The sequence below is a fragment of the Lagenorhynchus albirostris genome, chromosome 19 (genome assembly GCF_949774975.1).
Source record: "Lagenorhynchus albirostris chromosome 19, mLagAlb1.1, whole genome shotgun sequence".
In the NCBI taxonomy this organism is placed as follows: Eukaryota; Metazoa; Chordata; class Mammalia; order Artiodactyla; family Delphinidae; genus Lagenorhynchus; species Lagenorhynchus albirostris.
In genome coordinates this window covers 2,506,759-2,531,813 of record NC_083113.1, presented here as the reverse complement: position 1 = coordinate 2,531,813, position 25,055 = coordinate 2,506,759, and the positions used below count along the sequence as shown (strand labels likewise).

Genomic DNA, 25,055 nt, shown 5'->3' with positions numbered 1-25,055 from the left:
ATAAGGGCCTTTACATTTTAGAAACACATCCTGAAGGGGTTATATGTGAATTGACATGATGTCTGTGATTATAAATAAACCACTAAGTGCATTGGGATATAGAGAATAAGAACAACCATGAAATAATAATGACAGAATCATTGCTTCTTACTAGTCTTTTCCATTTTGAGATATATTTGAAAATAGCCATTACAAAGGGTAGAGTATGTGCAGGTAGGGTAATTTCATATGGTGAGAAGGATAAATTTAAAAGGCCAGGAGGAAACTTTTAGTTTTGATACTCTAAGTGGATATTTTAAATATGAGCAGTTTAAGTCAATCATGTCTGAACTAAACTGTTTAAAAAACAAATCTTCAAAACTTGTCACTCCCTAATCTTTTTGTTTTCATTTTCATAGATACTTTTGTATGTGTGTCTGTGTGGCCATATTCCATTTTATTTGATCTGATATAGAAAATCCTACATAGGTTTTTGTTTTGTTTTGTTTTGTTTTTTTGTGGTACGTGGGCCTCTAACTGTTGTGGCCTCTCCCGTTGCGGAGCACAGGCTCCAGACGAGCAGGCTCAATGGCCATGGCTCACGGGCCCAGCCGCTCCACGGCATGTGGGATCTTTCTGGACTGGGGCACAACCCCGTGTCCCCTGCATCAGCAGGCAGACTCTCAACCACTGCACCACCAGGGAAGCCCCTACATAGGTTTTTAGGGTATTTGTAACTTTAAAATAGAAAGAAACAATTAGCATTATCCATAGAAATTTAGAACAGGAAAAAACCTTAGATGTCATGAGACCCATTTTTCTTCTTTTGCAGATAAGTAAATTAGGGCCCAGGAAGTGGAAGTGAGTGACTTGCACAGCTAGTTAGTAGCAGGATTGGAAGTAAACCCAAGTTTAGTAACACTTTGGTCCAATGTTTTGTTTTGTTTCATATTTACATTTTTAATTTTTTTACTTAAAGACTTTATTTTTTAAGAGCAGTTTTAAGTTCATAACAAAATTAAGAGGAAGGTGCCCTGCCCCTACACATTCATCACCTCCTTCGTTATCACCATCCCCTACCAGAGTGGTACTTTTGTTATAATCTTATAATCGATGAACCTACATTGATACATTTTTGTCACCCAGAGTCTATATAGTTCATATTAGGATTTACTGCTGGTGGTGTATGTTCTGAGTTTGAACAAATTTATAATGATATGTTGCATCACTATAGTGTCACACAGAGTAGATTCACTGCCCTAAAATTCCTCTATTCTGTGTATTGATCCCTGCTTTGTCCCCACATTACCTGGGAACCACTGATCTTTTTTTACTATCTCCATAGTTTTGCCTTTTCCAGAATGCCATGTAGTTGGAATCATACGGTATATAGCTTTTTCAGATTGGCTGTTTTCACTTAGTAACATGCACTTAAGGTTCCTCCATGTCTTCTTATGGCCTGATAGTACATTTCTTTTTTAAAACTGAATGATATTCCATTGTCTGGATATGCCACCATTTATACATTCACCTACTGAAGGAGACATCTTGGTTGTTTCCAAGTTTTGGCAATATGAATAAAGCTACTATAAACAATTATGTACAGGTTTTTGTGTGAACATAAGTTTTTGACTCCTTTGGGTACATACCAAGGAGCACAATTGCTGATAAGAGTATGTTTGTTTTCTAGGAAACTGCCAATGTCTCTTCCAAAGTGTCTGCACTATTCTCACCAGCAATGAATGAGAGTTTCTGTTGTTACACATCCTCACCAGCATTTGGTGTTTTCAGTGTTCTAGATTTTGGATTCTAATAGATGTGTAGTGGTAGTTCATTGTTGAGGATTTTTGCATCAATGTTCATGAGCAATATTGGTCTGAAATTTTCTTGTAATGTCTTTTGTTTTGGTATTAGGGTAATGCTAGTCTCTGAAAATGAGTTAGGAATTATTCCCTCTGCTTCTAGCCTCTGAAACAGGTAGTAGAGAATTGGTATAATTTCTTCCTTAAATGTTCACTAGAATACACCAGTGAACCCATTTCAGTATGGTGTACTCTGTTTGGGGAGGTTGTTAATTACTGATTCAATTTCTTCTGTTGCTTTCTTTTTATCTTTTTCTTTTTCTGTTATTCCTGTTACTCATAATTTATAGCTTTTGTAGTTGTCTAACAGTTCTTGAGTATTCTGTTTTGTTTTTCAATCCTCACCCCTCCCCGTTTTGGGGGTTTCTATTGTGATATCCTCAGGTCAGATTCTTTTCTTAGCTGTGTCCAGTCTACGAATTAAGCTCATCAAAAGCATTCCTCATTTTTGCTACAGAATTTTTGCTCACTAGCATTTCTCTTTGGTTCTGTTTTAGAATTTCCATCTCAGTTTACATTGCATGTCTGTTCTTGCATGCTGTCTACTTTATCCAATAGAGCACTAAGCATATTAATCATAATTGTTTTGAATTCCTGGTCTCATAAGTCCACATCTCTGACTTGTCTGAGTTTGGTTCTGATACTTGCTCTGTCTCTTCAAACTTTCTTTTTCTTTTTTCTCTTCAAACTTTTAAAAACATTTTTATTATGCCTTAAAGTTTTCTCTTGATAGCTAAGTATGATGTGCTCAGTAAAAGGAACTGCTGTAAATAGGTCTTTTAAGTGATTTTAAGGTGTGGGGAGAGGGGAAGTGTTCTATAGTCCTATGATTAGGACTCAATATTTCTTTTTCTTTTTGCATTATAACTTCCTCTTTAACCTATTAGGTCTTTAGAAATGTTTTCTTAAAAATTTCCAAACTTTGGATGTTTTGTTTGTGGTTTTAAGTTTTCTGTAAAAAAAATATTTGAACTTGACACATAATGTAGGTCCCAGTGTTTTAGTGAGGTTCTCCTACTGGACTGTAAACTTCACATGTGCCTTTTCAGTCTCTCCTCTAACTTAGGTGGAAACAGGATGGCTAGAGTGGGCTCGAGTTGGGTATTTTCCTTCCCCCCAGGCATTTAGGCTCTGATAAAACCTAAGGCTCTGCTTTAAAATTTTCTCCTGGAGCAGACTTTGCATAAAGAACAGAATGCTTTGGCATATTTGAAAATGGTTCCTTTTCCTTTCTCCCTGCTGGAAGCATGACAGGATTTTTCTCGGATATTCACTGCGAGAAACAGGTAGAACTCTAGGAGATAAAACTCAACAGAAGTGTGGGTTTTCTTCCCCATGACTGGGCTCCCCTGGAGTTCTTCTCTCTCAGATTTGTCCCCACTGAGAGGAATTTGTCAATTACAGTTCAGGTTTCCCTGTCCTGGCATTGGTTACCACCGTGATTTCAGCTTGTGGGTTTCTGCTTCAGTAACTTGTGATTCTCTGTGTTACCCTTTCAATCTCTCCAATTTGGGGACAGTGGTTTGCCCTGTGACCACACTTCATTTAGGAATCTAAGAAGAGTTGTTTATTTTTTCAGTCTGTTTAGGCGTTTGCTTGTTAGGATGGAGTGGCAAATGCCAGATTTTTATATCCTTGACTGGAAACCAGAGGTACCTTCCTGCCCTTTTTATTACATCCTTCTGAACGGATTAAATTTCTGATACACTGGCACTGCTATGATCTGAATGTTTGTGTTCCCTTCAAATTCATATGTTGAAATCCTAAGCCACATAGGTGATGGTATTGGGAGGCTGGGCTTTTTGGAGGTGCTTAAATCATGAGAGTGGACCCCTCATGAATGGATTAGTGGCTCATAATAGAGGCCCCAGAGAGATCCCTAACCCCTTACACCTTGTGAGGACAGAGCAAAAAATCAGCAACATTGAAGAGGACCCTCACCTGACCATGTTAAGCACCTTGATCTCTGACTTCCAGTCTCCAGTACTGTGAGAAATAATTATCTATTGTTTATAAAACATCCAGGCAGTGATATTTTGTTATAACAGCCAGAACAAACTAAGACACATTCTATCTTTTGTTACAGCTATTTTCAAATATATACAGAAATGGGAAAAACTATATCATGACACCAAATGAAGGCTTCCTCAATCTTCCACCATTATTTATCATTTAATGGCCATTCTTGTTTTGTCCATCTTCACATACACTAGTGGATTATTTAATTTATGATCTCAGACATTACATCATTTAATGCATAACTTCTTGAGAATGCATTTTTTTTAATGTGAGGGCTATTTCATAACCCCAATAGCTACCACACAAAAAATATTTTAAAATATGATAAATATGTTATCACTGCTCAATTATCTCAAAAGTTTTGTGCTTCCTAAGTCAGAGTAATCACAGTTAGGATCCAAAATGTATTATGGCTTTCAGAAGCTGTCTCATAAGTCTCTTCACCTATAAGTTCCATCTACCTTTTTTATTCTTATTATTTGTTGATGTTGCTGAGTTATTTGTCATTTTCTAGGTGTGGTTTGTTGAATCTCTGATACTGTTTAATGATCACCCTTTCCTCGTATTTCCTGTACACAAGATATTGATGAGATGAGTGATTGAGATTTCATCCCAGCAGTTAGATTGTGATGGTGACTGTTGGGGAAATAAAAACAAAATCTCCCAACCCACAGATCCTGTCCAAAAAGGTGGTAGAGACAGAAAACATGTACATTGTTTGCAGTGTGTGTTTTCTAACCTCACCAAACAATCAATTCTGACATTATCTCCCTGGAGGTAGCATGAGATCCCACAGGTGAAGGACTCAATCCCACAAGTCTTCCTCCACTTCAGATATCTTTCAAAAGTCCAGGTTGTTACCTCTGCTTCTGAGCGACTGGCTATAAATCAGAAATTCCCATGACCCCCTCCTGGAGTTTGATTATTTTGCTAGAGCAGCTCACAGAACTCAGGGAAACATGTACTTAAATTTAATAGGCAGATGAAGAATTATATAGGACGAGTTCTGGAAGGGTCTGGAGTACAAGAGTGTCTGTCCTCATGGAACTGAAGTCTGTCACCCTCCCAGTACGTTTAGAGACTTGGAAGCTCCTTAAATCTTGTTCAAGAGTTTGTATAGAGCTTTAAACTCCAGCTCTCTCCTCACACTCCCTTCCTGGAGGTCAGTGGGTGGGGCTATTTAGGACCCCCAACCTAAATCACCTCTTGAAGCATAAATTCAGTTGTGCTCAAAAGGGACCACTTGGGACTTCCCTGGTGGTCCAGTAGTTAAGAATCCGCCTTCTGGGCTTCTCTGGTGGTGCAGTGGTTATGAATCCGCCTGCCAATGCAGGGGACATGGGTTCGAGCACTGGTCCAGGAAGATCCCACATGCCGCGGAGCAACCAAGCCTGTGCACCACAACTACTGAGCCTGCGTGCCCTAGAGCCCTTGCTCTGCAGCAAGAGAAGCCACTGCAATGAGAAGCCCATGCACAGCAATGAAGAGTAGCCCCCACTCGCCACATCTAGAGAAAGCCTGCATGCAGCAAAAAAGACCCAATGCAGCCAAAAATAAATTAAAAAAAAAAAAGAATCTGCCTTCCAATGCAGGGGACACGGGTTCAATTCCTGGTCAGGGAACTAAGATTCCCACATGCTGTGGGGCAACTAAGCCCACATGCCAAAACTACTTGAGCATGCAAGCCACACCTAGAGAGCCCACATGCTGCAACTACAACAACAGAAGTGGCCTGTTATGAGTGACAAAAGATATTCCTGTCACTCAGGAAATTCCAAGGGTTTTAGAAGCTCTGCCAGGATCTGGGGACAAAGGCCAATTAAATTTCTCACTATACCACATTATTGGGTTAGTATTAAAGCAGGATGTGATGTGCATCCAAAGCCATCTGCTAAGAAATTGCAAAGACAGAAAAATAACCAAAAAAGCCTCACTCCCTTATATAGACAAGCATATAGAACCCATTATTTACATGTTTTCAAGATAAATATAACTAGTCTTCAAGTAACAGGACTTGACAGCATTGTGAAAGATGAAATAAAATGGAGTCGCTTATGTCAAGGGGTTTTTAAATGGAGCTGAGAGGCCATTAAAGAAGTGGGTCTTACGCACGTCCTCACCAGGTGAACTGGAATGGGCCAAACCACAAGTGTTTCAAGAACTCTGCAAAAGTACCTTGCTCCAGTAACATTTTTGCTTAGTGACACCTTTAGCAACCAAACATGCTTAGCCAAGACTAGCTTTCTGCTGCCAGCAGTAATCAAAATACTTTGAATTATGTAGACATTCCGCTTTTTGTCTTTAAAAACCCGACTTTCACTCCCTAGTAGGACACTATTTGGGTTGCTACCGGAATCTGTGTATCCTGAGTTGCAATTCTTTGACCCAAATAAACGCTTCTGCTTGATTTTGCCTCAATATTTTCTGGTTGACAGCATCATTTGTCACAGATAGTTTATCCTAACTATACCTGGTAATTGGGGTGACCATCTGTGTTAGCAAATTGGCTTTATCTAGAGGAAAGACAAACTACTTTGGGAAGTTTTTTCAAATTGGAACAAGGAACCCACCGAGGTTAGGCTCCTACCCTCCCTCGGGTACCGGGAGATAGGTGAGCTAGCTCCCTTGCTGTTTGCATTTCAAGAAGCTGGGTCTAAAGATGTTTCCATTTTAAAGAAATGGCTCCTAGGTTCTTAAGAAAGACTATTCTGGGTCATGAATCTGAAAAACAAAAAAGCCCAACTGACAAAAGTCCTATCTAGTATTCAAGTGGATGCATTTTAAAGAGATAAGGAAGTGCTTAGAAGTTCTCTAAGCTAAATGCTCTGACAGAAGACAAGGGAGAATCTCCCCATTTTCAACAGGAAGAACTAAGCCTCATATTTAATTTGTATTTCACACATGGGGAAACAGTGTAATTGACATTACAGTGTAATAGTTGTGGATTGAAACACAGTGTAATAGACATGGATCTGCCTAACAAGATACCCTTCGCTAAAAATTCAGGGAGGCAGTCAGAGTCCAAATGGCATTTGGAATCCCTTCATACGAAGTATATAGAGAGAGGGCCATTGGTTAATCAGATTTTTATCTCTTTTTTGTCTTGAAAATTAAAAGTATTACAGTGCCCACTTAGGGAACCATGGCTTTATAAGCTTAAAACTTCCTCACTAGGGAATCCGCCTAAACCCTGTCCCTCTTTGTCCTGTTTGTAGCCCTCTCTTCCATTCTTTTGCTTCCCTCTACAGTATTCTTAGTTGGGTGAAATACCTCAGTGTCCCTTGAGTTTGCAACTTCCTTGTGAAGGAGACACATTCCTGGATAATGGATGTTCAGCCTGGTTGTGTTCAAATTTCTGACATTGTCAGACTTCTCAGATTCCAGATGGGAAAAGAAAAGTCTGTTAAATCATTCATTTTTCTCCTGTGCATACACAGTTCCACGGATTAGTCACTCCATCTTTTGATTGAGCCAAGAGTTGCAAAACATGGTTTGAAAAAAGTCTGCTAGACCTGAATGAAATAGATTTGGAGATTAACAAAACTCATTTAAAAAGGAAACAATGGGACTTCCCTCGTGGCACAGTGGTTAAGAATCTGCCTGCCAATGCAGGAGACATGGGTTCAAGCCCTGGTCTGGGAAGATACCACATGCCATGGAGCAACTAAGCCCATGTGACACAACTACTGAGCCTGCGCTCTAGAGCCCGCGAACCACAACTACTGAGCCCACCACAACTACTGAAGTCTGTGCACCTAAAGCCCATGCTCTGCAACAAGAGAAGCCACCACAATGAGAAGCCCGTGCACCACAAGGAAGAGTAGCCCCTGCTCACTGCAACTAGAGGAACCCTGTGCACAACGAAGACCCAACGCAGCCAAAAAAATGATAAATAAATAAATGTAAATAAAAAAACTTGTGAAAAGTACTTATTGATAATATCTTGAAAAAAAATTGTCCTAACATAGGATGAAAGAAAGATAACCATTAATCTTCTAATGCTTTACAGAGGTTTGGCTCTTTCTTTTTATTTATTTATTTATCCTTTATTGAAGTACAGTTAGTTTACAGTGTTGTGTGGTTCCACTCTTTATATTGCTACATAAAATCTTGGTGAAAGGTGTTTTTGAAGGAAAAATTGTTGAACTGTGATTTTGAATAATGGCCTTGACTTTTAGATTACTAGATAAGAAGAAGAAGGAGAGCCTCAGAGATTTGCTTTCAAGAGGCTTTAGACATTTGATTTGTGTATGTAGATGTTTACAAATTATGTGTTTTTAAAATTTGTATAATGTCCTTATCAATTTGGCTTTTTGAACAAATTAAATTGATTGAATAATTTTATTTGTGAAATGGAATTACATCTTCTTGCTGATTTTATCACCATGTAAAAAAATGTCATCACAGTACTGTAGTTTAATAAGACCTAGGATTTAATTTCTAATGATTTCGAATTTATAAGTTGCGTACATTGGATTTATGGGTCAGCTAAGTTATTATTTCCACAAACTATTATTTCTTTTTGCTTGTTTGTTTTTTGGTCGTGCCGCACAGCATACGGGACCTTAGTTCCCCAACCAAGGATTGAACCCGTGCCCCCTGCACTGGAAGTGCAGAGTCCTAACCACTGTACCACCAGGGAAGTCCCTCTACAAATTATTCTGTCTCCTTAGTTCAGAGTCTGGACATGAAGTATCCTTTATTGTGTCTCAGCCCCTTCTGTCTTTCCTGAGTGTTCACACAGCTTCCCAGCACCAACCCTTCACAGGCACTTTTCTCTCTCACTGGAATATTCTTCCCAAAACTTAACATATAGTAAATTATTGCAGAATATTTTTTTCATACACAGAAATACATTCTCAAGGTATCTTTTCTTGAGCCTTCAGACTAGGTCAAGTCCAGTAGTTGTATTTTGTCATAATCACCTAAACTTGATCTCCCAGCATTTACAGTAATTTAAGTTGTGTAATAATTTGTATAGATGTATGCTTAAAGACTGTGTCCTGGCTGAACTATCTTTTTTTTTTTTAAACCAAAGCTAAGGTACCACCAAGTGTAAAACAGACCATTATTTTATAGACATTTCAGAAAGAAAAGTGCTGTGATAAGGTGCCTTAATGATAGTTTTATATGATACAGAAGTCAGTCATGGAGTCCTTTGTTACTTTCAAATTGCTTACATTCTGAAGGATTTGGCAACTTCTGCTGTGATTTGCCACACTCAGTTGAAGCACTAAGACTAGGATGAAGCCTATGAACTCGATATCACAACTGCTCAGCCACAAGTATAAGATGCTATTCAGTATATGATACCTCCCAATTTTAGAGCTGTTAGAAGGAAGAAAAATGTGTGTCCTAAGATCATTGAAATATATTGCAATCCCTGTGAGGGCTGGAGCTACTGGTCTAATTTAGGTAATTGAATTACCTAATAGTACTTGGCCTATAGTAGAGGCTTAGCCTTACCTAATGGATGAATGGACATATGAATATTTTGTAAAGAACAGAAACCATCTGGTCTTGTGACAAATTTAGAGAAAATTACCTTTTGCCCCAGCAGAGGAAATAGAGCCTGGAGACAGAGTTGTTGTTATTGATGAGCACAAAGGGAAAACATTGGGGAAACATGTCTCCACAAATGTAACAGTATTTATCAGACATAACCTTGGATTATCAAATAGCACCATGCAAAGAACCAAGATGCAGGAAAGCAAGTAGAAAGTGACAAAGGTGCACATCAGGATCAGGATGGTTTGGGTGGCTCTGGTCTCGGGAGAATCTGGGGCAGTGCTGGGTGCTGTGAATATATCATACTTGCCTCTTGTGCCTGTAGAAGATGCTCACTGTGGAGCCGTTAGACCAGGCCGTAAGGCCCAGACACATATCAGTGAACACGTTATATTTTTATATCGTGACGAGAGAACAGTTATCCCTGAGAAGGGGGTGAACCAAAATATGTCACCCCAATTTGGCACATTGATTTTTTTCTTTTTTAATATATTTTTGGCCATGCAGCGTGGCATGTGGAATCTTAATTCCCTGACCAGAGATCGAACCCGCACCCCCTGCAGTGGAAGCGAGGAGTCTTAACCACTGGACTGCCAGGGAAGTCCTTACATTGATTATTTTGAGTTCAAGGCACTTAAGAAACAGCAGGCGCAAGGACACTCTGACTCTTTTTCTTCCTTAAAGCAGGACATAGAACTCCCACGTGGATGTTATCTTCCCTAGAGAAGAGGGAAAGAAGACATTCTTATCAACCCAGAGTTGGCACCAGAGGAATCCACAAACAATAGTTTACTCCATTAGTTTCCCTCCATATATTTCCCTTCCCACAGTTTGCCCCCTGTGGAAGCCTAAAACTGCTTTCCTCTCTCTTGTCATTTCTCTATGACTTTATTGTTCTTTGTTGAAGTTGCTATAAAAGCTGGAGTTCTGAGCCTCCATTTTGAGTTACTTCTAGTTTAGGTTTCTCCCACAGGGTGTCCACTGCACTCATTCATAAATTGCTTGTTTTTCTCTTATTTTTTATAAATTTATTTAGTTAGTTAGTTAGTTATGGCTGTGTTGGGTCTTCGTTGCTGTGCGAGGGCTTTCTCTAGTTGCGGTGAGTGGGGACTACTCTTCATTGCAGTGTGCAGGCTTCTCATTGTTGTGGCTTCTCTTGTTATGTAGCACAAGCTCTGGGCATGCAGGCTTCAGTAGTTGTGGCACGTGGGCTCAGTAGTTGTGGCTTGCGGGCTCTACAGCTCAGCTTCCGTAGGTGTGGCGTACGGGCTTAGTTGCTCCACGGCATGTGGGAATCTTCCCGGGCCAGGGCTCGAACCCGTGTCCCCTGCATTGCCAGGTGGATTCTTAACCACTGCGCCACCAGGGAAGCCCCTGTTTTTCTCTTCTTGACCCGTCTTTTTGTTACAGCCAAAAACTCAGAAGGTTCTAGAGGGAACATCATTTTCCTCTCTTACACATACTAAATATGGACATAAACTCCAAAATTCTTCTCCCATCCACCCCAATCTTAACCTCATTTGGGTCACACACAGTCTGCAGACATGGACACCAACAAAAGATTTGGCAACAGGCTCAGTTACTCTGCAAGTTTCCAAGCACTGATTGACCCAAGAAATTACACATAATTTGTAGTGTAAATAGTTTGAAAGGTGGACAGTGTATGCTTTTAGATGCTAAAATTAACCCCTACCTTTTCTTTTTGAATTACAGCACGTATAACTACTGTCTTTTACAATTTTTATTCACCTCAAGAGGAAGAAAATATTTCTATTTGCTGACCCCTGGTTTTCCACACTGCCAATGACTCTGATAGACCCAGGAACTCCCTTAGTCTGAGTCAGGGAGAGGGTGTTCTGTTTTGAATTGTGGTTAAAAATATGTATCACATAAAATTTATCATTTTGTTATTTATAAGTGACATTAAGTACATTCACATCCTCCTTGTGTAAACTCATATTAGTTTAGTCTTTAAAACAACCCTGGGGGGGGGTGAATTCCCTGGCGGTCCAGTGGTTATGACTTGGTGCTTTCACTGCAGAGGGCCTAGGTTCAATCAGTGGTTGGGGAACTAAGATCCCACAAGCTGCACGGCCCAAAAACAAAAGAGAAAGTAAAATAAAAAACCCTGGGATCACAACTTAGAGTCACAATTTGCCCAAAGAGAGCACCCGTCTTGATTCAGTGGTGCCATTTGTGGGGTTCAATCATGTTTATCCATCTTCCTTCTTCTTTCTAGTGGTGACGAGGTGGTGTGTGACAGCCAACAGTGGCTAGATGATAGCACTGTAAATTCAAAGTCCTACACACCAAATCTGACGTACACATCCAGAAATCTTAGGTTCATGTGCTGGAGACCCCGGCATCTATAACTAATCTTCTCCATGCCTTTCTAAGTTTCACTTTCCCTTTTTACGCCTGGTATCTTCCCTGATCGTTCACGGAGAAATTAGATCTCAAATAGCAAGGGTGATCTTCCCACCACATAAGAAAGGAATATGCATGGGCCTGCACCCATCTTATACTTCAGCCTCCCCAGCCCCATCGTTTCAGAAATGTCCCTCTTTCTGTCAAAAGCCAAACATGAGGTAAAAGACATAAATGTAGGAGGAACTAGTCTTGTTTTGAGCTACAGACACTTAAAAATATATATATATATGCACACCCCCGCCGCCGCCAAAACAGCAGAAACCTGCATGTGGACATTAACGGTGGCTTTTTTCATAGCTACCAGGACTGGGAGGCAACCGAGATGTCACTCAGGAGTTGAATGGACACAGATGGGTACATTCATGCAAAGGAATTATTTGGTGCTAAAAAGAAGTGAGCGAGCTATGGAACTGTGAGGCGAGAGAAGGGGAACCTTAAATGCATATTACTCACTGAAAGAAGGCAATCTGAAGAGGTTACATACCTTATGGTTCCAACTATGTATGACATTACAGAAAAGGCAAAAGTTTGGAGAGGGTAGAGAGATCAGTGTGTTGCGAGGCGTTGTAGGGGATCGGCGGTTGGGGGTGGGGGTGAATAGGGGGAGCACAGGATTTTTAAGATGGAAGCTATTCTCTATGATACTATAATGGTGAGACAGATTGGTCAAAACCCACAAAATGTACATCAAGAGTGAACCCTAATGCATGTAGAGTCAACACACTGATGTGGAATGTTGATAGGATAGTAGAGAAGGGGAAGACTCTGAGGTCACTCTCTCTTATTTGTGGGGGTGGTGGGAATCAGCGATGGCAGAGGAGGGGGCATATTGGAATAAACTGTACTCCAGTTTTGCTCTGAACCCAAACTGCTCTTTAAAAAAACAAACAAAAAACAATAAAGAGTTGAACTTTTGTGAATACTTGCCTGTTTAACATATAACCTTTCAATATCTTCACCTGACATCTGCTCTTTATTTCACTGTATACAGTTTCCCACCAGATGGCTCCAAATACTGCTCTCTTTTGCCATGGACACCAGTGACTTCTCTGGTGAACATCTAATGCTCACTTTCCATTTACCACCTTACTGGACATTCTAACAGCTGTAGGGAAGGGAAAATTCTCCTCTTCCCTCTTTTTAGGGTCTCTGACTGGGCCTAAGGTTGAAACTGACAAAAGACAGATTAATAGAAGAAGAGCACACACATTTTATTAAATGTTTACGTGTACATGGGAGATTTCATGAGAGATCGAAGATCCAAAGATGTGACAAGAACAGGAAGCTTTTATATCTTTTAGACAAAGGATCAATTTGTGAAGAATTGACAAGACAAAGGGGTCTGGGCTGTGGGTAGTTTACAGTGAAGAAGTGAACTAGGAAGGTAGGCATGAGATTAGTCAGGTTTTGTTGGTACAAACTGCTCAGTCCCCAATTCTCCCACTCACATTTCCTGTCTCTGGTGATTAAGAATGTCTTCCTCCTGGTACAGGGAGGGTACCTTTCACATGGGAGTTTGATCTCCTGCTCTCAGGAAGAAAAAGTAGTGTCAGAGCATCCTTCCTGCATCTGCTGTGTCATAAGTGCCTGGAATTCAAAATAATTGATGTGTCAAACAGTGGGTGATATTTTGGGGTGACATGTCCTGGTTTCCTTCAAAGCAGTTCAGGTAAGTGGCTCACTTATCTTGGTTTCTTGGAATGCTGTTATCTCTGGCTCCTGACAACCAGAGGTTTCTCATTTCACTACTACCTTCCTTGATGCTCCTCCACAGCACTGTTTACCAGCATAGGCTCCTCTGCATGGGTGTTAACTTGAAGCACATCTGTTGCTCCACGCTGGGCCCTACAGTCTATTACCGATATGATTAAAAGAATAAATAACCTCTGAGTGGTCTAGTCCATTTCTAAGGCATTAAGAACTCTATGCTTATAAACCCCATATTTCAACTCTTTCCAGAATTAGATATACAACCACCTAGTTGGTTTTCTGACTTGGATACCTCACAGAAATGACATATTAAAAGTGGTCCAACCCTAAAATCTTGTTCTGCTTCTTCTTTACCCTGGCCACGTCCCAGACTTCCCCCTGTCTGAATGGATTGTACCACTGTTCCCGTAGTGAGTCTTTTCCAAACTCCAGAAGCGTTTCCTCATCCTGTATGTCCCCATGTCATAGACAACACATTGTCCAGTCCTGTCCATTCTTCCTTCACTATGTACATCCAAACACTTCTATTTCCACGACTACCTCTGCCACCAACCATTTCTGTAACCAGTCACTCCTTGAAGGAATCCGTGTTGTTTCCAGTTTGGGGCTCTGATGAACAGAGGGGCTGAGACCATTCAAGTCTAGGATTTTTCGTGAACATAAGTGTTGTCCGGCGGGGGAATAGGTGGGGTCCTCCAGACCACCCTCCGATTTGATGCTTTGCTCCCTAGAAGGACTCACAGGACCCCAAAAAGCTGACTTCCTGGAGTTCAAACTGATAACGCGTGGCCCAAGGCCCCTGCCATAAATCACACTGTTAGCCTCAACTATCCAAGTCCCCAACTAAATAAGGACATTCATCAGGCATTCCAAGGGCTTCCCAGGAGCCAGGCAAGGCCCGACGTTTCTTTGGAATGTGCTGGTTCTGAACATTCTAGACCTGCTGAGTCAAACCTTTACTCGACAGTCTATTTTTATTTGACTGGGGGTTGAGTTTCTGGATTGTACAGTACTTGCAAAGCTTTTTGTTTTTTGTTATTTGTGTGTTTGGAAGACACCACAGTGTTTTCCACAGTGACTGTACTATTTTACATTACCACCAGTGATGGGTGAATGACTGGGTTTCTCCTCGACCTCATCAGCATTTTATTACCATTCTGTATGTTGTTTAAGGCGTTCTGATGGATGTGTCCAGGTATCTCCCTATGATTTTCACTTGCATTCCCAGGAAATGCCTCATATCTTTTTACATGCTTATTTGCCGTCCAATCATATCTCTTCCTCTTGGGTGAAATGCCTGTTCTGTGTTTTGTCTATTTTGTATTGGGATATTTTTTAAAAAGATAATAGTTTTGAGAGTTCTTTCATATTCATATCTGATGTGTGGTTTGCTTACGTTTTCTCCCTGCTTCAGTCCTTGGTCCTTTCATCCTCTTCAGGTGTTTCACAGCCTAGGTTTTTAATTTTGAAAACTTCCAATGTCTCTATTTCTTTTTATGGATCACACTTCTGGTGTCAGATTTTAAAATCTCTTTGCCCGACCCTAGATACCCATTTTGTTTTCTTGGAATATTTTCCTCTGAAGTGTGTTCTAGTGTTAAATTTTACATTAACGTGAGTGATCCATTTTGAATTTGTTTGTAGGAGGTGTGAAGTTAAGGTGTTTAGGTTAAGGTTTTTTTGTTTGCTTGCATGTTTGCTTTTGTGTTTTGTTGTGGATGCCCGATTGCCCATATCATAGAGAAGCCATTTTTTCTCCAGTGAATTGCTTTTGCACATTTGCCAAAAATCACTTGGGCTTAGGCATATTTGTTTGAATCTCTGTTATGTTCCATTGATCAACGTGTCTAACTGCAAACATCACATGGTCTCTATCAGCCCTATAAATAAGCTTTAAATTATGGGCAACTTTATTCTTGGATTTTGAAATTGCTGTAACGGTTCTAGTTCCTTTGCCTGTCCATCTATCTTTTAAAATAGAAATACATGTACTTAAAACACACACACACAAAAAACCAAACCAAAGGAAATTCTACACCTTAAAACAAAAATTTCATGGAACAGTTCACCATCAACATTAACCTCACTTCAAACACACACAGTCTCTCTCTTTCATACTGTTGCATTGTACAGATATGCTGGAAGTTTATTTAGTAAAAGGCTATTAATCCTCCCCTGTTTTTTATGGTAAGTAATGATGAAATCAGTATTCTTATCACTCCATGTACATTAGCACCAGTGTTCCCCACATCCATTTTTTGTCTTTGAACTTTGTTATGGTCAATGCAGAGACAGATTTTGTTTAAACTTCTATGTGGTCAAGTTATAAATTATTTCCTTCATGTCTTCTGAGCTTTTTTTTTTTTTTGCTTTAGAAAGACCTCTGCTCAAAATGATAGAATTAAAATATTCGGGCAGTCCCTGGCAGTCCTGTGATTAGGACTCGGCACTTTTACTGCCAAGGACGCGGGTTCATCCCCCTGATCCGGGAACTAAGATCGCAAAGCCACACGGCTCAGCCAAAAAAAGAAAAAAAAAATTTCACCCGTTGTTCTCCATGAATCTTTGTATGGTTTTCGGTGTACACTGCCTGCTGCAGAATTTTTCTAAGTCCTCCTGGGAACTCGCTGGTGCCATTCTGGGCAGCCCGAGTGACGGTCCCGGGCTGAGAGATGCGCTCCGAGGTAGGTCCGGACTAGGTCCAGCACCCCGGGGGGCCGGCGGGGTGCCCTCGTCGGTCCGGGATCCGAATCCGTCCCGCTGACTTTGGCGTCGGTTGTCGGGCGCCATTTGGCAGCCACGTTTATATAGTCCCTGCCCTTCCGGAGCTCGGGCAACATCTTCAGGGGATGGGATTCGGCCGCGGTGCCTGCAGCCGAGTTCCGGGAGGCCGGCGGGACTGGCGGGATCGTCCCGGTCGTGCCGGGCGGGCGCGCCTCGTGCTTCCTCCGGAGATTGTACCTGCAGACTAACGGGGAAGAGGCCGCGGCCGCCCGGCCAGAACGACCAGCCTCCGCCGGGGCTGCTCCGGCTGCTGAGGGGAGTTGGAGCGGGTCTCCCGGGTCTGGAGGTGGGAACCGGGCCAGACTAGGCTGTGCGGGCAGGCCCACGGAGGGCCCCACGGTCTAGGCAGTGGGCTCGCGTGAGGTTCCGGTAGGTGGACACGGCCCCATTTCTCCCTCCCGCAGCCAGGACACTGTGGCCGGCGGGCAGTGTGCGCTCTGCGTCGCGGGGCAGGCGGGAACTCGTGGGCGACTGTGGGCTGTTCGGCTGGTTCCTAAGGTCGTGCTGCACACCCTGGCTTCAAACCCTATGACTCCTCAGAGGTCTCCTCGCACCTCCTGACCCACGGCCTCTGGGGTTGGGGGGGGTGTTTCCCGCCAACGAAGTTTGTCTGACTCTTGGCGGTGGGGCCCCTCTGCTGGTGAAGTTATGAACAACGCCCCAACTGCGAAAATTCACGTGAATTGCGGGATCTGGTGGTCACTTACAGCTTGAACTCACTTGTGGACCCGGCTTCCTCCTGGGGCTATGCCTCTCTGAGCGTTGCTTGACGATCCGTTGCTGTGGGGCGTAACTCCCGGGTGCGCGGCTGGCAGTGCTGCCACAGGGCCTATTCCACCACCTCTGGGTAATGGGGCATCCCTCTCTTCCCCATGGCAATTCGCCCCTTCCTGCGTTTAACGGTTGGTGAGCTGGGCTCCCTATTGTGTGCTTCCCTTTGACAGGATGTGCTCTCAAAGTATGATGACCCCAGCCAAAAATATAAATCTTTTCTTCGAAATCTGAATCCTTGCAGTGGAACAATGTCTTATCTGTGGCCCAGTGACATCTCTGACCTCTGCACTGGCCTTCTTTTCCTTGAACAGCTGAAAGTATATTCTGGCCTCAGGCATGTTACTATGGTGTTTCCTCCCACACCCCCAAATCTCATGCCCTCACCTTCATCAAATGTGGGTCTGGAACATCCTTTACCCATGAGGCTTTTAAAAAAATAATAAATTTATTTATTTTTGCCTGTGTGTTGGGTCTTTGTTGCTTTACATGGGCTTTCTCTAGTTATGGCAAGCGTGGGCTAGGCTTCCTTGCAGTGCACAGGCTTCTCATTGCTGTAGCTTCTCTCACTGTGGAGCAGGGGCTGTTAGGCGCACAGGCTTCAGTAGTTGTGGCATGTGGGTGCAGTAGTTGTGGCTCACAGGCTCAGTAGTTGAGGCACACGGGCTTAGTTGCTCCCTGGCATGTGGGATCTTCCCGGACCAGGGATTGAACCTGTGTCCCCTGCATTGGCAGGCAGATTCTCAACCACTATGTCACCAGGGAAGCCCTACCCATGAGGCTTTTTCCCACCCCCCCCAAAATTTAATTTAGAGCCCAATCCCCTGCACTTGTTACTCTAAGTCAGACTTTCTCCTTAGAAACTTTTATCCTATTAAACATTTTATTAATTTTCATAATTAAAAATAATTAAAATTATTTTTTTACAATAATGTGTGGCACACACAGTAGGGATTTTTAAGTAGGTGTGTTTAAAAGCGACAAATAAATGTTTTGATGTGCATTTCCCCCATTTTGGGCCAGTTTCATGAAGCTGGCTTTTTTCTTATTCTCCCTTCCAAGTTTCTACTGTGAAAGTTAAGGAATTTTGAGGGCTGAAGGAAATTCAACACAGCCATGTGTGGGGTTACTTCTCAGGTCTCAGCATCTTTTGATGACTCTTCCCTGACACCAAGCAGTTTTCAGGGATTGGATGTTTTCCCCTAGCTAATCCTGGCTGACTAAATCCATCTATCAACTCCCCAGAGCACTTTTTAAAGCAAACATATAAAAACGTACGTTTTTTCCCCTTGTACTTTCCCAATCCCCCTTCCTCCTCATTCAAAGATATCACTGGATGGAGTTGAAGTTAAACTTTGTCATCAATTTATTATGTATCCTGCCAAAGATATTGTGATTTGCTTAGGGATATTTCTCTTAACAAATGTTTATTAAAATTCCAAGTTTCCCAAGTGAAGTGGATTTATACCTATTACAGGGTGAAGAGTGTTTTAAAGAAAACATTCTAGGGTGATTAAAAATACTGTTAATGTGACAATAATAGAAATATTCCATAAGAAGTTTCCTATGTTTTTATGTCGGATTCTATTCCACTTTACCACTACAGTTAAAGTCTTGCAAAAGTCAGGGTTCAAATATTTCCCTTGGTGCACTTACTGTGCTTTACAAAAAATTACATACAGGTTGTGATTTTTTTCTGCTTATAATTGTGGAGTGCTCTCTGAGGAGGGGGTACTTTTTAGTACCACGTGAAGTGACAGGTTTTTTCACTCCTTTCAAGTCACTGAGGCTAGTATGTTCTGGTTCCCAGCCTAGTGGCAGTAGTGACTCAGCTGGGAATGCCCAAGGCTCACCTGGAAAAGACACTTATACCTACACCAGGGCCAACCAACACTGTGGCTGGGCCACCCCTTGCAGTTATCTTAGTTTTTTTTTTTTTAAATCTTAGTTTTTTGAAGTGCTTCCTACCTATGATCATCATAAGAGAACTGCAAGAGGTGGTAGGAAGCACTTCGAAACTATCAAGCTTGAGGAACATTATTCACAGAGCCTGGAGGGGCACCCTGGGGGCATACCACAGTGAGGTTGTGGGTTCAGGGAGCATGGACCTTGAAGCTCTGCCTTTGTTAGGGTCCAAGGAAGGATGGGGGTGTTCCACGGGTTCACCCTTCCTTTGCAAATTTACACCAGAAGGGTTGGGCATTAGGGTGTAGGAAGGACAGTTCCTCACACTCTTGCACATACAGTACCTGAAAAATTTCCTGGCTGTGTGGAGCTCTGGTAGTAAAAACAATGCCACAGATGTGCACCATCAAGACACTTCAACTTGCGCACCCTAATGTCTTCAAATTGGCGGGGTGGTCAGCATGTTAAATAGTTTGAGAGACCCAACAAACCACATATAGAATGTTGCAAACATGTTGCAAACTCTAGTGGAATGATTGGGGAACTTCAGAGATGTAATAGCTACCTACCTAGAGGTTAAGAGATTTATGAAACACAAAAGCTTTAAAGTGGGATGTCTGAGCACTGATATTGGAGTTATGAAAGGTTTACATCTTAGAAATGGACTCTGAAGACGTTTATGTGTTATATAATTCAGTAATATAGTGTGGCAAGATGCAACAAGTTACCTCTAACATGAACAAAACAAAGAGGCTTCATGCCTGTGCCTTTCCATTGTGTATATACATAAGGCTTTATTTGTAACAGCCGAAAATTGGAAACAAGCCAAAATGGCCATTAACAGAAAAGTGGGTAAACAAATTGTGGTTCATCTAGACAGGATATAGTACTCAGCTATAAAAAGAATGAAGTATTTACATAAGCAAACATTTATGAATCAGAAAATAATTATGCAGCATGGAGGGAAAACAATTTTTAAAAATTAAACAAAATTCTATGAAACAAACTAATTTACTGTGAAAGAGTAAATCAGTAGTTGTGAGGGCAGAAAGAGATTTTAAAAGGGTATTCTCTGGTAGCCGAGGGGTTAGGATTCTGGGCTTTCACTGCCACGACCCAGGCTTGATCCCACAAGCTGTGTGGTGTGGCCAAAAATACACGGGAAGTAACTATGAATTACAGATATGATAACCATCAGCATTATTTTTAATGATTTCATGGTTTTTACACTATGTCAAAACTAACCATACTGTACAATTTAAATCAATTATATGTCAATAAACCTTTGTAAGAATTTGTTTAAATAGAAATCTAATTCCCCATTTTTTTCATAACCAGATGTTTAGAAAGCTTGGGAGGCAGCCCTCCAACAGGGCAGAAAGTATTCATAAAGATCATTTCTGAGTTGGCAGGAACAGCTGCTAGGTCACAAAAACTGTATCTCTGGGCTTCAAGATCTCCCTTCTATTTTCATTTTCTTCTCCATGCAGCAGTATCCTTAGAGTGAGCAAGCAGCCCAGAGGCTACACAAATATACAAAGCTTTATATGCTCTGACAATGACCGCAGCTACAGGAAGTACACAGCTATGGCATGTACACCTCATCCAACACAATGTAGCCACAGTCACTGAATATTTGTGGAGGCATGTTTAGAAGAGGCACACCTCTCTCACTGCCACAGCCTCCTCCAGTGCATATGAATCACATCCACTGTGTGTGAATTTAGGTTCCAGCCTCACCCCTGTCTTACAACCAACACCAGAAAACCCAATTCTAGACATGAAGGCACGTGATTCCTTTGCAGTACCCGGGGAACAGCTTCCCCACAGTAGTGCTCAGCATTATGTGATATCCTTGGGAAAAGGGAACTGATTTATACTTCTCAGAGGCACTAGAGGTGCTTCCTCCCTTGAAAATTACTCCTCCTTACTGTTCTGTAGAGAATGGGACAGAGACATCTGCCTTCCCTGATCACTGCAAGGGACATACATACTACTGGAACCTGGAAACTACTAAGTGGTAGAGGTGAGGCTTCTGCCACAGAAACTGGAAGGAACATAATTCAGGCAACAGAGCCAGCAGTAGAATATGCAAAGAGGATCCTAATAGCTTTCCACAAACCTAGAACTCCTGGGGAACCTTCCTACTCTGGATGCTCAGCTGTATAAGGTTCAATGTCAAGCAGATGGTTCCCTCACAAAAACACTCTAGTTCTAGTACACTGAAAACCCATGTTCCCTGTAGGTCTCAGAGACCTTTAGATGAAGGTTTTCCCAACTTTGCTGCACAAATAAATTTTATCCAGGCTGTGAACTTGTTTAATTACAGACCATTTGGCTGTAACTGATTTTCTCCCAGTCACTGCATTCATGAGGTTATCTGGTGTGAAGTTTTCTGTGTTGAATGATGTGGGAGCTTTGACTAAAGGACTTCCCACATTCCCCACACTCATAAGGCTTTTCTCCTGTGTGTACTCTCCGGTGCTGAATGAGGTTGGACTTTTGGCTAAAGGATTTCTCACACTCGTCACACTTATATGGTCTGGCTCCAGTGTGAATTCTCTGGTGTTGATTAAGAGTGGAGCTGTGGCTAAAGGATTTCCCACATTCCCCACACTCATAAGGCCTTTCTCCAGTGTGAATTCGCAGGTGCTGCACAAGTTTGCATTTGTAGCTGAAGGATTTTCCACATTCACTACATTTATAAGGCCTCGCTCCACTGTGAATCTTCTGGTGCTGAATGAGGTTGGAGCTTTGGCTAAAGGAATTCCCACACTCACCACACTTATAAGGCCTTGCTCCAGTGTGAACTCTCTGGTGTTTAATGAGAGTGGAGCTGTAGCTAAAGGACTTCCCACATTCGCCACACTCATAAGGCCTCACTTTAGTGTGAATTTGTAGGTGCTGCACAAGTCTTAATTTGTAGCTGAAGGCTTTTCCACATTCATTGCACTTATAAGGCCTTGCTGCAGTGTGACTTCTGTGGTGTTGAATGAGTCTGTAGCTTTGGCTAAAGGATTTCCCACATTCACTGCACTCATAAGACCTTGCTCCTGTGTCAGGTCTCTGGCAATTAATAAGGATGGAGCTTTGGTTAAAGGGTTTCTCACAGTCATAGTAACTTTCTCTAGTGTGAAGTTGCTCATCCTGAAAAAGTGTGTATTCATAGCTGAACAATTTCTCATACTCACTATACTTGTAATGACTTTTTCCGCTATGAAAGGACTCCCCACACCTGAAGCTGCTGTGTGGCTTTGCCCCTTTGAGAGTGGCCTGATGCTGAAGAAGATTCAACATAGCCAGGAAGTCCCTCCCGACTTCTTCGCAGGTGAAGGTCTTCCCTGAAACATGGAACCTGTAGCTTGTCACAAATGAGGCCCTATCTATGTCCCTTTTGAATGGCTTCTCATCATTGTGCTTCTGGTGCTGGTGACTGTTTGGACTGAACCAAAATTGTTTTCCACATGCCTCACAGGTGTATGATTTCTGCCCAGGATGCAATCCTTGGTACTCAGCCAGATACAAAATGTCTCTCCCGGCCATGACACACTTCTCACAGGGGTGAGTCTTCTGAATGGATGGATCTGGAGTTGGAGTCTTGCCCAGTGACATTTGTTCTACAGAAACACTCTGCACAGAAAATGCTTCCTCATCCTCCATTCCATACCAATAACCTGAAAGCACAGAAATGCTGGTGAAATGCGTGTTGTCTTTGGTGGTGGTGGGGCAGCCCCAACACAAATGTGTCAGACACACCAAAGAATGAGGCCATTGGATTGTTTTCAGTATGAGGTTGATGAAAAAGCTACTTTGCAGTACTGGGACTCTGAAAGCCCTAAGAAGTAGGGAGCCCTTGCAAGATGGAGGCTGTCAGGGTGGCATGCAGCACAGGAAGAAATATCTCCAATTCACTTCTCTGCCAACACCCTTCAGGAGGGCCTTGGCTGCTGCTGATATTTGAGTGCTATGTTCAAGTATCCAGGCCCAGGAAGATATGGTTGCAACTGACTACGTGGTATTCACAGTCTATTTAATGATATGTGCATGCCTTGAAATACATTATGTGGGACCTAATCTTGGGGAACATTGTAGGGGAAACAGTAGAGAAAAGGTGACACATGAAAGTAGAAAGGTGGGGACAGCCAGGGACCCAGAGAAGAATCAGAAGTTATAGAAGTGTCCACAGTAAGGCAGGAAAGGTAGAAATGAGGTGTGGTCACTGGCATCACCATCAACACACTGGTGGACACAGGACAGGTTCCATATGATCTGAATACAGTCTTGATGTCATGCCCTCCGTCATCTGCCATTCACCAAAGAGAGACCTGCTCTGAGCCCGTCTCGCCATGGCTGGAGTCATGTCCATCCCAGCACTCTTCTTTCTGAACCCCAGTTGAACAACTGCCTGGGACCTGAGTCCTAAGGCAATGACAGGACAGGTGATGGACTAGCATTGGCCCAGAGCAATTCTGCATATTATAAGAATAGCCCATGGGAATTCCCTTGCAGTCCAGGGGTTAGGATTCTGCACTTTCACTGCCAAGGGTCCAGGTTCAATCCCTGGTTGGGGAACTAAGATCCCACAAGCCATGCGGCATGGCCAAAAAATAAAAGCCCATCGTCCCCAAATGTAGTCAACATATTATCAAATGGCAACTGCTGGCACAGACAGGAAGAATGTCAACAGAAAGGAGACAGAAAAACCTGGGCAGGAGCCATGGATCTGGACCCAGCCAGGGAGAGGGCAAGTAAGGTGTGATCCATCAGGCTCACTGGGGCAGCACACCAGTGGCTGCAGGTTCAAGAAGAGGGCAGTCGCTCAGCCCAGCCCTGTCGACCACAGCACCCAGCCAGGGAACTGGGAAAGGAGACAGAACCTACTGTTCAATTGTGAGAAGATCAGAGTCTAGCTCAAGGTACTGGGATGGGTGTGAGGGCCTTACCCAGTGAGGTCACAAGTGCAAAGTTCTCCAGCATGACATCGTGGTACAGGCATCTCTGAGCCTCATCAAGGAGCCCCCACTCCTCCCAGGAGAAGTACACTACCACGTCTTCAAAGGTCACACTACCCTGCCATGATGGGGAGAGATGAAATCACAAAAAGCCTCTCTCCCAAGGACCCACAACCCATCATTAACACATCTACCCCAAGCTTACCCTCCTCCCAAGCTCTCCAACTCGGAGGTGACACCAGGTCCTGGTGCCACTAATGTCACTCTCTCCTCATGGTCCTGCCTGCAGGGCCCCACCAGCCCCCAGCCAGGCCATATCCCTGGGATACCCCAGAGCATACCTCCCAGGTACAACCAAATGTAGACTCACCCTGCACTCTTAAGTCCCTAATACCAAAGATGTAGAATCATCAGCTCATGCTCCCTCTCTGTGTGCACATCTTTCTTAGCATCTCTTGCATCTGTGCACGCCATAAATGCATCCCCACAGCCACAGGGATTCCATTTGTCTCCCTGTTACTCATCATACAGCATTGAGAGTGCCCTGCTACTACAGACCTCTGCAGGACCCCACCTCCTGCTAAGGCTACCACAACAAAGTACCATATAGTGGCTAGCTTAAACAACAAAAATTCATTTTCTGACAGTTCAAGTGTTGGCAGGGTTGGTTGCGTTTACAACCTCAATCCTTGGCTTATTGATGGCTGTCATTTCCCTGTGACTTCACTTGGCCTTTCTTCTGTGTCTGAGCCCAAATTTCCTGTTATTACAAGGACACTGAACATGTTGGATGAGGGTTCATATTAATAAAAATCCCTATCTCCAAACACAGTCACATGCTCGGTTACTGGGGATTAAAACTTCAACATAAGACTTTAGGGGGTCATAATTCCGCCCGTAACATGAGGCCGAGTAACTCACAGGTGTCCTATTCATCCCTAAGCTCATCAACCAGCCTTGGAGGATCCACAAAAGGTCACCACAAAATTCTGGTGAGTCAAGAATGGTGAATAAGCAGCAGCCCAATCCTCAGGGTCATCCTGCCTCAGTTACTCCTAGGCCTCTGCATTCACCTCATGTCCACTCTTCCCTTGGAAACTGTGGCTGCTAGATTATCCTCTCCTCCCTCAATGGC

The 25,055-nt window shown here is 42.7% G+C and overlaps 1 protein-coding gene across 2 annotated transcripts in view; it reads right to left on the bottom strand.

Annotated features, from left to right (window-relative positions):
- Positions 1 to 9,379: 9,379 nt before the first annotated feature.
- LOC132510109 (zinc finger protein 211-like) overlaps positions 9,380 to 25,055 on the bottom strand; it is a 39,579-nt gene continuing 23,903 nt past the window's right edge. Inside the window, exons 4-5 of one of the 2 annotated variants that reach the window (XM_060131892.1) lie at positions 23,912 to 24,038; positions 19,743 to 22,642 (exon numbers count right to left, since the gene is read on the bottom strand). In XM_060131892.1, the coding sequence (XP_059987875.1) occupies positions 21,345 to 22,642; positions 23,912 to 24,038 (1,425 nt within the window). In that variant the 3' untranslated portion in view covers positions 19,743 to 21,344. Of the gene's footprint in view, positions 10,088 to 19,742; positions 22,643 to 23,911; positions 24,039 to 25,055 lie in introns of those variants that run through there. The other variant, XR_009537235.1, reaches the window with a different exon arrangement.